At 42.7% G+C, this 13,272-nt stretch overlaps 1 protein-coding gene across 1 annotated transcript in view; it reads right to left on the bottom strand.

Annotated features, from left to right (window-relative positions):
- cacna2d3a (calcium channel, voltage-dependent, alpha 2/delta subunit 3a) overlaps window positions 1–13,272 on the bottom strand; it is a 418,100-nt gene that overhangs the window by 226,189 nt on the left and 178,639 nt on the right. Inside the window, exons 6-8 of the mRNA XM_053624733.1 lie at window positions 12,196–12,327; window positions 11,100–11,160; window positions 10,734–10,884 (exon numbers count right to left, since the gene is read on the bottom strand). Coding sequence (XP_053480708.1) covers window positions 10,734–10,884; window positions 11,100–11,160; window positions 12,196–12,327 — 344 coding nt within the window. The remainder of the gene's footprint in view (window positions 1–10,733; window positions 10,885–11,099; window positions 11,161–12,195; window positions 12,328–13,272) is intronic.

Here is a 13,272-nt window from a genome sequence, read left to right as displayed (position 1 = left end):
TAGGACAGAACCCATGGAGATACATTTGTTGGTAGTTTCCACACTGCCAGATGGTCTTTAGTGACGTTAACTTTCCATTTTTTGTTGGAGGGAAAGCATCAGCATTTTGTTGCCCTGTGACAGCTCGCTGACCAGAGAAAACTGAAACCTTGGGATGACATTGACTAGGGGATCCCTACAGTAATACTTGGGGCTAACTACTCTAACAATCTCTCATCCCCTGATACCTCCCTCCGTGGCCCCCCAGGACCGCTTCTTTTGTCTTTTTGGCACTGATTATCATTTTTAAATCAGGCCTACTAGTAGGCTGCGACTGTGGCCGCCTGGTCCCCCTGGCTTTCTGCAGGGGGAGGCAGGCCACCACACTCGCCTTCTGTACCTCCCTTACAATTCAGCAGATCTGCTTGGTAGGCCTGCTACACTGCCATTGTATGCCAAGACCCACAAACAAGACCCGCTGCCACATAGGATTTGCCAACCAACGCCGAGGAGATCTTACATGGCCTGGATGGCAAAGCCAGCCCCCCTGATTTGTTGCCATCAGTGGAGAGAGGTGGCTTGCAAGCGCCTCCTCCACCCTCGGCATAGCAAAATAGCTGTACCATTCATCCCACACAATGATAATAATCTGACATTATAAACACGACTTTCCCCAGAAGCGTGACACTTCATGGTACACTCCGGGAAAAAGGGAAGTTTTCTGCAGTGTGAGGGAGCACTCTATTTCTCACTGGCTCCCCCCTCTGGCTTGTCAGAGTCAGAGAGGGTGGGTTGAGTGCCTGCTCCACTCCCATAAGAATTATGCACTGGCTCCCACATCTGGCTCTTCGGAGTGAGAGACGGTGGGTTGATTCTCTATACCGGAAGAAGTCACTTCGCGAGCTCCAAAACCCAGAAGCAGAGTGTCCGATGGTCTCCAGTTCCTCTTCAGATCCATATGGGACCCCAAGGATCTGAGCCGGCTGGCTGCCTCACCAGTGGCCGGCCCAGTGTCCTGAGGTTCCAAAACCCAGAGTGCTGGGAGAGGAGCCGCGTCATTGCGAAGCATTCACTTCCATACACTTCAAACAATAAATGTGTCCATCCCCCTCTGTCTCTTTATGGACTTTCTAAGGCTCATTCCGTTTGCACAGGATAGTGACTGGAGATTATTTATATATATATAAAAAAAATTCTTTTGAAGCAGTGAAAAGTTTTAGGAATGTTCACACAGACCAGACAACTGACATGCGGCTTTGCTGAAGACAAAAAAACTGATGACATGGTTTACAGGCGCCGCTTTATAGTCGAAATGTCACGTCACCTGACCACGGCAGGCCTATAAATAGGCATGATTTTACACAGACTTCAGATATCGGTCGCACTTGAGGGCACTTCCCACAGCGTGAAGCTAACGCAACATTGAGTTTCCTTTGAAAGGGAACTTTGAAAGGGATCTCTGGTTTTTCGGACTCAACAAGGTGGATTGGTTTTTAGCGGGTTTCATCTCTATGGTAACTTACACTACATAGCTAACCTGATCCGGAGCAGATTTTATCCCAGGTAAGAGAACTCAAACCCAATTTGGAGCAATCAGCTGTGAGCAAAGTGAAATAAATCTGAAGCAATGCGCTTACTGTACCATAAACTGTAGTTTTGTATTGCAGTATATGTATTGCTTGTATTGCTTTGTGGTTCTTTGCAAGTGGTACATATTTGGATGCCATGGCATTATTCCTGTCCTAATATATTTTCGCTAATTGATATTTGTGATATGTAATAAAAAAGATTACATTAAGGCTTATATTAAATTAAATTACATGAAATAGGTTGAGGTTACAATTTTCAAACCATTTATTTTCATTGTGAGCCTATAAAAGTATAATTTAGACATTTACACAATCAACAATGTTCCCGAGTTTTGTCAGCTGCAACGGTGCTGGTTTTTTGCAGTTAGTGTAGGATTAACTTCCTTATATCTCATAATAATTATATTGCATTTCTTGCTAATGCGTGAGTATGCACACCTGCTTTTTTTTGTTGTTGAATGCTATTGACTGTTTGCTGCAAACGTCTGGCTTTTATGTGCATGGGCACGCTGAGTAAACCTTAATTCAGGATTAAAACTTGGGTTGACTGAGACAGTTTATAATTAGCATTATGAAACCAGTTAACCCAGGTTGGATTAGTTTGGTTTTGTCAACTCCAAACTTACTCTGCAACTCTGAGTTTGTTCAACTCGCTTCATGAAACAGGCCTCAGGTCAGAGCTGTTTTGGTGGCACAAGGGGGACCTACAAAATATTAGGCAAGTGGTTATAATGTTTATGTTTATGGATGATCAGGAGTGTGTGTGTGTGTGTGTGTGTGTGTGTGTGTGTGTGTGTATGTGTGTGTAACCACTTGAAGCATTCGTTGTGTTGAACTATTTCGATTGCTTTTGTTTTATGTGTTCATTGCAAACAGCTGAAAGTCTGTAAATTTTGACAATAACCCTGATTTGCAATGGGGGTAAAATAATTTTGATTGCAACTGTATATAATGTGTGTGTGTGTGTGTACACCCACATGAACACAGTGTGGGCAACATAAATTATAGCCTGTATAATGAACTGAGAGTCAAAACAGTCAACATGTTGGCAGAGACTAAAGTGAATAAAAGGTTTACCCATTGAAGTCCCTTTTTTCTCTTAATAAAATATATAAAGTAGCACATGAGATTGTTTTGAATGTTATTCAAACTCATTACAATTCCACAATTCCAGGTGAAACTGACATTAAATTTAGGTTCAGAGAACACTGCCATGTCACTAAAAAGTGTGACAAATGCTAAAGTTAGAAGCCAATTGCAGAGTTTGATGCCAGTCCGCAAATCCAAAGAGAGGTCCAAATGAAAGTGCACAACAAGCAGAAAAAAAACAGTAGAGAAGTAGAACAAATCCATAAGATTTAATAAACATTAAGACAACATTAAGAGTAGTGGCAACATTAAGAGTAGTCAAATAACCAAAAGCACAACAGTTAAGAATTTTCATATAAGTGACAATGCCTTGCAAGAAAGGAACTTTCTAACACATTCTTAAAGTGCTACTGAATAAATTAATATTTCACAGCTTTTCACACCTGCCTCTTAGTGTCATGGACACCAGTACAATATTGCTGGTAAGGCTTAGCTACTGGAAATTAATATCAAGGTGACCAGTAATTAATCACCTGTTTATTATTATAAAATAGCAATCGTTATCTAGTAGTTCTGCAGGAGAAATGTACAACCCAGTAATTACTGCTTAAAAATTCCTGCTTAGTTAATGATAAAATCCTACTCACATACTTACTAGTAATGTAATGAGTAATTAACTATTAGTTCTTAGTAGTTAATAGGAATAAAATAAGTGTTAATGAAGAACTACATATTTGTTCCTGCTTAGTTCCTGCATATTTGCCTAAATAGATTTTTGCAGACTCATACTTGTGCAAATCTTTGGGATCATCCAGTTAAATGTTCTTAAGAACCATGTCAAAACTCTGGAGGCGGGTCTTGTTCTACAGAAGCAGCATATTAGCAGCGATTATGATTGTTTCATGTGCTTTTGGCTATGCCTTTTCCTGCATATAGTTCCCTTTTCCAACCATCCCAAATGCTGGAATTTTTCACTTCTTTATACTGTCAGGTTAGTTTAGAATTGACAGGGGTATAGTGTATCTTGAGCACTACTGACTGTTGTGTCAGTCAAGCAATACAACACAAATTCACTCTGATTTCCTGTTTCATAATATAATATGTCAGTCAACATACAGAATCAAATCACAGCTAAGAAGCCATTTCAAGAGCAAATAGTCCATTCTGATTGAAGTGAATGAAGAACAGGTCAGTGGTTATAAAGCAGGTGTGGAGCACTGATAGGTATTCCTGGAAGAGGGCATGACAAAATCCCAACTAAATATGTATTTTTCTAGGACGAATAAGGAAATAGTAAATGATCAAAGAACCATTTGAAATTATAAAATTGCAACTTAATACCATGTGCCATCATGAACAGTTGCAAAACTTTGCAAAAACTGCTCCTAGAAAACTACTCCATGTCCAGCCAAAGAGTTTACTTCCTGGCAGTAAGATTCAGCATATTTTAACAGAATATTAATGAGAGTGTCTTGGCTATTGGGGTTTGTGCTGTGGTGCAGTGCAGGAAGCTCAGATCAGATACCAAGATAACCTACATTTCCCAAAGACCTTTATATGCTGCAACAAATCTTAAGCTAAAATCCAGGGCCCAACCCCACATGCATAAAATCGGTTCTTCCCTCTGAACTTTGGCGGAACTGGCTACAGTACTAAAACATTATTATTATAAATTATCAAGAGATTCACCAATAGTTTCTACCCACATCATGAATGGTTAAACTTTGGAATACTAAACCTCCCTATTCTTCCCATGTCTGCATGAGATTCCTCCAGGCTGTTCACTTTCCTCCCAACTATAAAAACCAAACTGGTAGATGGCTACTTAAAATTGCCCTAGATATGAATGAGTGAATAACTGTGTAAATATGTGCATGGTGCCCTGTGATGGACTGGCATCATATCCAGGGTGTAATCCTTACTGATCCAGATAAATCACTTACTGTAGATGAATGGATGGATAAATATCTAATATCTGACTGTATTGTATTGTCGAGTGTACAGTATATAATTTGTGCTTAATATGGGGTGATTTAAACTGATTATGGGGTGTTTAAATCATCTTATGATACCATCTGCTGAGCTGATTTCTTGGAAAAGCAGCTTCACTCAGGTTATTAACAGTGCCTCATGTTTTATGGAAACCTCTGCTTTTGAGAATACTATAGATAACCCATAATACATGTACATGATTGTCTACTTTTGAGATTAAATCTTCCACTTACCAAAACTGTAGTTTGTACTAGTTTGGTACTGCATTATACTTTATGTTGTATGTTCTTAAAAAGTTTGCACTGTAGGTCAATTCTTTGGTAATGATCCATACTGGCCTGGAAAATTATAATTTATCCATTCATCACGGTGGATGTAGACTAGTGTAAGGCAGGAGCATTCAACCCAGATGGAACACCAATCCTTTGCAGGGCAACATTCATGCACATTTCACACGATCATTCACAGCTATGGGCATTTTAGCACAACCAATCCACCTACAGTACTTTCAAGTTTTTTGACAATGGGAGGAAACCGGAGAACTCATAGGAAACACACACAAACATGGGGAGAAGGTCTGGGTTACGCATGTAACCCTGTTCCCTGAGAAGGGAACGAGACATTGCATTTAGCATAACACTATGGAGCGCCCCTCAAGCGCGACCGGCATCTGAAGCTTCTGTAAAATCATACCTATTTATAGGCCTGCCGTGATCAGGTGACGTGGCAATTAAGCGCTTCGCGTTATATATATATGGCACCTGTGAAACACACTGTCAGCCTCTATTATCTGAAGTGAAGACAAAATTCACAGGTCTACCCCTGTATGACAAAGCTACGCAACATCTCGTTCCCTTCTCAGGGAACAGGGTTACATGGGTAACCCAGATGTTCCCTTTCAAATGGAACTCCATGTTGCATTTAGCATAACAATATGGGAAAGAGAATACCCACTCCGTCATACCGAGGGTACGGCCTGTTCAAAAAGACCCAAGCCTGAGGGTCACTGCAAGACACTTGAGCCCAGGGTGAAATGAATATCCAGGCTGTAATATCGAATGAATGGCGTAGACCACCCTGCAGCAGCACACACATCCTGTAAGGAAGGATACCCCTTTGGACAAAGCCTTCGAGGAGGCGACCGCCCTAGTGGAATGAGCCCTTATGCCCAGAGGCGTAGCGAGACCGCGCGCCTCATAGCGATAGAGATTGCTTCCACTATCCAATTAGAGATGAGCTGCTTTGACACAGCATTACCTCTACTGTCGCCGCCAAGCAGACCAGCAGCTGCTCCGACTTATGCCACTGGCCGGAGCAATGGACATAAGTACAGAGAGCCCTTACTGGACACAGCAGGTGCATTCTCTCTTGTTCCGGTGTGAGGAACAGAGGAGGGCAGAAAGCCTGCAACACCACAGGCTGGGCAGCAGATGTAGGCACTTTAGGAATATAATCCGGCCTAGGATACAGGAAGGCCTTCGCTAATCCAGGGGTAAAGTCAAGGCAGGAAGGGGCAACAGAAATAGCTTGTAGATCTCCTACTCATTTGAGAGATGTCAGGGCCAGCAGAAGAGCTAAATGGGGCACCTGACAGACCTTCCAGGACCACAGAAGGGTCCCAGGAAGGTATGCACGGCCTGCAGATGGGCCTCAGCCACCTGACACCACGCATAAACCTTGAAGTTTCCTCATGGATGGTGCTCTAGGGTTCAACATGGTCTCTACAACCTCAGTTGTGAGACCAGAATCTATGAGCTGGTGCCCCTCAGGGGCCAGACCCACAGTTTCCATAGTTCCAGCCGAGGGTAATAAATCAGCCCTCCGGCTTGAGACAGTAGATCCCCGCGTATGGGAATCCCCCAAGGAGTGCCATCTAGCAGGGATATTATCTCTGAGAACCATATTCGAGCTGGCCAATAAGGTGCTACTAGCAGCAGATGTAGTAGATGTAGATGTCTTGGCGAACTCTCGCTAGAACTTGTGGGAGCAGGGTGATCGGGGGAAAAGTACACAGATGTGACCTCGGCCACATGTGCACCATGGCGTCCAGCCCTAATTGTGCAGGAGGATGAGGGCGAACCACAGTGGGCAGTGTGTTGTCTCCTCAGAGGCAAACACATGCAGTCCCGCTTGGCCAAACCTTCCCCATATGGACTCCACCACTTGTGGATGCAGCCACCAATCCCTGGGCCTCAGCCCCTGCCTCAACAGGATGTCTCACCCCACATTTGAGTTGCCCAGAATGTATGTTGCACTCACTGCCAACACGTTCCCTCTGCCCAGAGAAGAACTAGTTGCACCTGCCTGAACGGGGGCGCAGATATAAGCCTCCCTGGTGGTCAATATATGAGACCACCGCTATGTTGTCTGTAAACACATGGTGACCTCTCAATTGACATTGGCTGCTGCTGCAATGAGCTCCAATAGTCTCCCATAGAGACTGGAGCGGATGCCAAGATCCAGCTTTATCTTGCTCAATGTTGACAGGATTGACCCTACGCATGTTGGGGATAGAAACGCCCTCATCGTAGTAGAACCCTTATAACCCCTAGAAAAGTTGTGCACTGCACTGGAGAAAGCATACTTTTCTGAGGTTCAACCTGAGCCCCAAGCTCTTCATCTGGGCAAGAACAACATCTCGATGTTGAACTGCCAGTTCCCTGGATCGTGCTAGAATTAACCAGTCGTCCAGGTAGTTTAGTACACGGATGCCCTGGAGTCACAATGGAGCCAGAATGACATCCATGCACTTCGTGAAGGTGCGAAGGGATAAAGCTAGTCCGAAGGGAAGAACCCGATGTTGGCTTTGTGGAAATATGCACCTTTTAGATCTATCGTCACAAACCAGTCCTCAAATTGAATCTGTGGAATGATAAGTTTGGGCGTCAGCATCTTGAACCTGTATGTCTGAAGAGTACAGTTCAGATGACGCAGATCTAAAATTGGCCGCATACTCCTCTATTTTTTGCAGACCAGGAAATAATGGCTGTAAAAACCTCCCCCCCCTCAGGGAACGGGGTACATGTTCTATGGCCCCTTTGTCCAAGAGGGATCTTACTTCCTGCGCTAACGTCAGGCTCTGGTCTGTGCTGACTACTGTGGTGAGCACACCTCTGAACCAGGGGGGTCGAGCTCTAAACTGGACCTGGTAACCCTTTTCTACGGTAGACAGAACCCATCGAGACACATTTGGCAGTAGTTTCCACGCTGCCAGACGGTCTTTTAGTGACGTTAACTATTCCACATTCTATTGGAGGGAAAGCATCAGATTTTCGTTGCCCTGTGACAGCTTGCTGACCAGAGAACACTGAAAACTTGGGACAGCCTTGGCTAGGGGAAGCCCTACAGTAGCACTGGGGGCTAACTGCCCTAATAACCTCATGTCCCCTGATATGCCCCTCCACGGCCCCTCAGGGCCGCTGTTCTTTGTCTGCTTGGCCTTTATAACCATTCTTAGATCAAGCCTAGTAGCAGGCCGCGATTGTGGCCACCCAGTTCCCCTGGCTGTCTGCGGGGGTTGGCGAGCTGAAATGCTCACTTTCTGTGTCTCCCTCGCATAGTGCTGGCCCAGGCATCCACGAATGGATGCCTGAGTGAACCCGACACAACAGGGAAGGAACTGGCTGAATGCCGTCATATGTCGAGCTCACTCAGCAGGTCTGCTTGGTAGGCCTGCAACACTGTCATTTTCTGCAGTGACCCACAAGCAAGACTACTACTGCATAGGCCTTGCCCACCAATGCCACGGTGGCCTTACACGGTGGCTTGGATTGCAAAGCCAGCCCCTCTAAATTATCTGCCGTCGATGGAGAGATAGCTTGCAAGCTCCTCCCCCAACTTCAGCATAGCTAAATAGCCATGCTGTTCATTCCCCACAATGGCCGAATAATCCAACATAGTGAGTTTATAATTACGGCTTATGCATGGTTTTCCCCCAGAAGCCTGATATGTTGTCATATATTGTTTTCTGCAGCGTGAGGGATTTACTTTCACTGGGGAGAAAAAAGCTCATCCAGCCTTAGTAACCACTTCAAGCAGCTCTTTATATGCTGCTATCAGCACACCATTCTGACTCCTCGGAGTCAGAGAAGAATTATTACTATTATTTTTGTGTGTGTGTTTTTTTCTTCTTTTTTTCCCGTTTTGGCTTTCCATAACAGAAGGAGGAGTCGCGACGCGGGCTCCAAAATCCAGCGGAGAGCCGGACCCGGAAGACAGAGCAAGAGATAGAGCAGCGCTTGTCTCCGGCCCCTCTTCCAGATCCATAAGAGATCCCCCGGACCTGAGATGGCTAGCTGCCTCGGCAGCGGCTGGCCCAGATCCGCGAGGCTCTGAAACCCAACTGGGTTCGGTTTCCAAGAAGAGAGCGAGTCAAGAGCGGAGCTGCCTAATGTAGGCGTTACAATGCGGAGCCTCTCGAGACTGCCATCACATGCTCCAATCCTAGACACTTCACACAGAAAGTGTGCACTACTCCCCGTGATGAAATGGGAGCAAGGCGTAACACACTTCCTGAATTCTCTCACTCATAATGTTCTCTCTCGCTCATTCCTTTTATTTTCTTCTCTGTCTTTTAAAGGGATAGACAAGTCCAGAGATTTTGAGAAAAGATAGAGAGAAAATGAAGCATCTTTTTTTTCTTTACACAAACAACCAACATGCAGTCTCGCTGAAGATAATAAGGCTGACGGCGTGGTTCACAGGTGCCATATATATATATATATATATATATATATCACGCAACGCGCTTAATTGCCACGTCACCTGCTCATGGCAGGCCTATAAATAGGTATGATTTTACAGAAGCTTCAGATGCGCGAGAGGCGCTCCCATAGTGTTATGTTAAACGCAACGTGGAGTTCCCTTTGGAAGGGAACATGCAAAACTCAGCCCAGACAGTAACTGCAGTGCAGGACCAAACCCAGGACCCTGGAGCTGTGAGACAGCAATGCTACCCACTGCACCACCATGCTGCCCCTGGAAAAATTATGAAGAACCAAAATTAAAAAGAAGAAAAATGTGCAAGTGAAATTTCAAACAGGAAGAACTAGTTTTCAAGACTAGTATATGCTTTCTCACTGAAGTAACTTCCTCAAATGATTTTTCATACCACTGCTACGCTGATGACACTCAACTTATCATCTCTTTTCCTCCCTCAGACAGGAATGTTTCAGCTGTTGTTTCATCTCAGCAGGCATATCATTATGGATGGCAGCTCATCACCTCCTAGAAAGACTGTGAAACTAAATCCTAGAAAGCCTACTGTGTAACATAGGGGGTGCATCCGGATACCAAAATCTTGTGATCCCTTGAGAAATCTTGGATCATGCCATCTGACAACAAATGAAACCTTGGTGTATTTTTGCACAATCAACTATTATCTCCCCTCATATAACTTGATTCAACCTTGTAGGTGTCTTTGCATGGCCCCTCAGCTGCTTGGTCAGCCCCTTGGCATCTTGAGATGGGACTGTAATGCTGAAATCCCTATGATTCCATGGTCATCCATCCAGAATCCAAGACCATGAAATTGGTCATGCTCTCTGTATGGGAGGTATTGTGCTATTCTTCTCCCTGTCAGTCACAGAGACACCCTCCAATTAGGAGCATCTGAGAACTCACGTAGGTCTTAGAGAGCAGTTTGATGCTGGTTTCATGTATCTCTGAGGAAGTATGTTCTAGCCTTCACTCTCCCTGGTGAGGTCTGTCAGATGATAGTCCCCAAGCTACGCAAGCTAGCTTTTGGTAATTCACATTTTTGCAAGAACTTCTCTGCATGACAATATACAGCTGAACAACTTTAAATTTTTTATCTTCCCATGTTCTCCCCTATGACTCTATTGCTGTGTTCACTTCACTGGCTTCCTGTAGCTGTGTGCATCAATTTTAAAATACTGATGCTTGCCTACAAAGCCAAAAATAGTCCAGCCACCACCTAACTGAAGACACTTATCAAACAGCACTCTTCACAAAGTTCTCTTAACTATGTGTACTAGCATGAGGGGATGTGTTCTCTATGTCACTCTGGATAAGGGCATCTGCCAAATGCTATAAATGTAAACAGACTGTACATTTAATACTCACAGCAATAATATTAAAGAAGTCATCATCTCCCAGTGTGTCCAGTATGGAAGAAACTGTTTGCTTGGCAATTGTCAGTCTGAGACCTTTCATGCTGCCACTCACGTCCACTAGAATTACCACATCTTTAGGGGATGTAGCTGCTTGTATATACCTATACACATATAGTATATACACACACATTCAAACATACATACACACATACAAAGAAAAAACACAGAAGATAAAGATGTGTTAGCTGTTAATTTGCCAAGTATGTGTGTTCCTATTACAAAGCTTAACCTAAAAACTTTTGCTGTATCAATAGGTGTTATATGTAGCTTGTAATGTTGAGTAAACTAAATCTCTACGAGATGTAACTACACTTACCATTTTCGATTTCGACAGTCAAATGCTATAACTCCATGTTCATCCGGTGTCCACTTTATACCTATACAAATAAAATGAACCAATATAACTGTTAACTATACCACCTACACCCTATCTGCATAATGCAGAATGCTAAATCTGGTCACATTTAATGTTGTCAAAAAAAATTGGTTTGTCAAAGAAATGTTTGGTTTGATGCTCAATATTGAAATCTCCAGTAAAGTACAATAAAGAGTATTTAGTATTTGCTTTTTTCCACTCAATTCATAGTTTCGTGCAATCTACTTAAACACAAAGAGATAGTGTGAATCTTAGGGTGTACACATGGCTGCAGCAGACGTTTGGATAATTCATGTGATTAATTATTTCATATTATTTCATAAAATACTTTTCTTACATGTAATATTGCCCTTAAAATGGCATTCCAAAGTGTTTGTGTGCATTTGCCCACAACATGAATGTCAAGGTAAAATATTTTGATTACCACAAATAATCAGTTAATGATGCTGAATAGGGCATTCAGTTAGAGTGGAACAAAAACTTCACATTCAAGGTCAGAATAATAAGTAACAGAAACACACCTCTTCTTTCAGCATACTCAGCATTTGGTTAAGTAACTGTCCAAAAAAACTTAAGTAAGTTAACTTAATATAGACCTCTGAATACTGAAAATGAAAGAGTTGCATATGTGTGTGTATACATCTTTCTTGCAGCTAACGTTTAATGTTTAAAGGCCTCCCACCTTGCCTGATTTGCCTATCTTGCGTGAGACCGGTCTAGCTATCTAATTACACTCATGCTACATCCGACCACTCTCACTGTCAGTCATTTACACACACACACACACACACACACACACACACACACACACACTCACTATTTGTCTTACAATGCTTGTGAATACCTTCCAGTGACATTATTATTAATGCAGCTATATAATTGTATGCCTACACCTAAACCTAACTCTAACCTTAATCTTAATAAACCTTTTGCCTTTTTTGCAACTAAAAGCTGCAGTTTTTGTAACAAAAAAATCAGTTGTGGGGACCAGCCAAATGTCTCCACAAGGTCAAGTCCACATCATCCTTAAACTCACCCGGGTACTGTCTGAAGAAGCCCTTAGCGCTGCCAAAGTACTGCCATATTAGGGATGGGTCTCTCTCAAAGTTATCCACAAAGACCTTATTCAGGGCCTCGGACCAGTACACTCCGTTCACTATAGCTGAATCTGAGAAAATAAAAGAGAGAAATAGAGAGAAAGCATAAGCATGTGCATTGGCATAAACTTTAAACAACAGCCTAACTATAATATTGTTTTTTTGTTTTTTTTAATCAGACCATAGCAATGTTATAAATTTATATATATATATATATATATATATATATATATATATATATATATATATATATATATATATATATATATATATATTCCTCAACCTTTTGGTCTTTAGTTAAAAAAAAATATCTTAAATAGATATAGGAGTGCAACGATTATTGGCACCCTTTTAGTCAATACTTTGTGCTACCTCCCTTTGTCAAGATAACAGCTCTGAGTCTTCTCCTATAATGCCATATGAGGTTGGAGACTACATGGCAAGGGATCTGAGACCATTCCTTCATACAGAATCTCTCCAGATCCTTCAAATTTCAAGGTCCATGCTGGTGGACTCTCCTCTTCAGTTCACCCCACAGGCTTTTTATGGGTTTCAAGTCAGAGGACTGGGATGGCCATGGCAGGACCTTGATTTTGTGCTCAGTAAACCATTTTTGTGTTGATTTTGATGTATTTGATGTTTTGGGTCATCTGTTGATATTTGATAGAGTCCATGATGCCATGTATTCTGACATAATGTCCAGGTCCTCTGGCAGAAAAACAGCCCCAAAACATTAAAGAGCCACCACCACATTTAATTGTGGACATGAGGTACTTTTCCATATGTGCCAAAACCACCTCTGATGTTTACTGCCAAAAAGCTCTTTTGGTTTCATCTGACCATAGAACCCGATCCCATTTGAAGTTACAGTAGTGTCTGGCAAACTGAAGATGCTTGAGTTTGAATTTGGATGAGATTAGAGGCTTTTTTTCTTGAAACCCTTCCAAACATCTTGTGGTTCCCATTTTGTGAAGCTCAACAGTGTGCTTTAAGTTGTTCTATCTTGAATTTATTCT

The sequence above is a fragment of the Ictalurus furcatus genome, chromosome 5, assembly GCF_023375685.1.
Source record: "Ictalurus furcatus strain D&B chromosome 5, Billie_1.0, whole genome shotgun sequence".
NCBI lineage: Eukaryota > Metazoa > Chordata > Actinopteri > Siluriformes > Ictaluridae > Ictalurus > Ictalurus furcatus.
The sequence above is the reverse complement of the archived record's forward strand: the minus strand, read 5'-3'. Positions and strand labels throughout refer to the sequence as shown.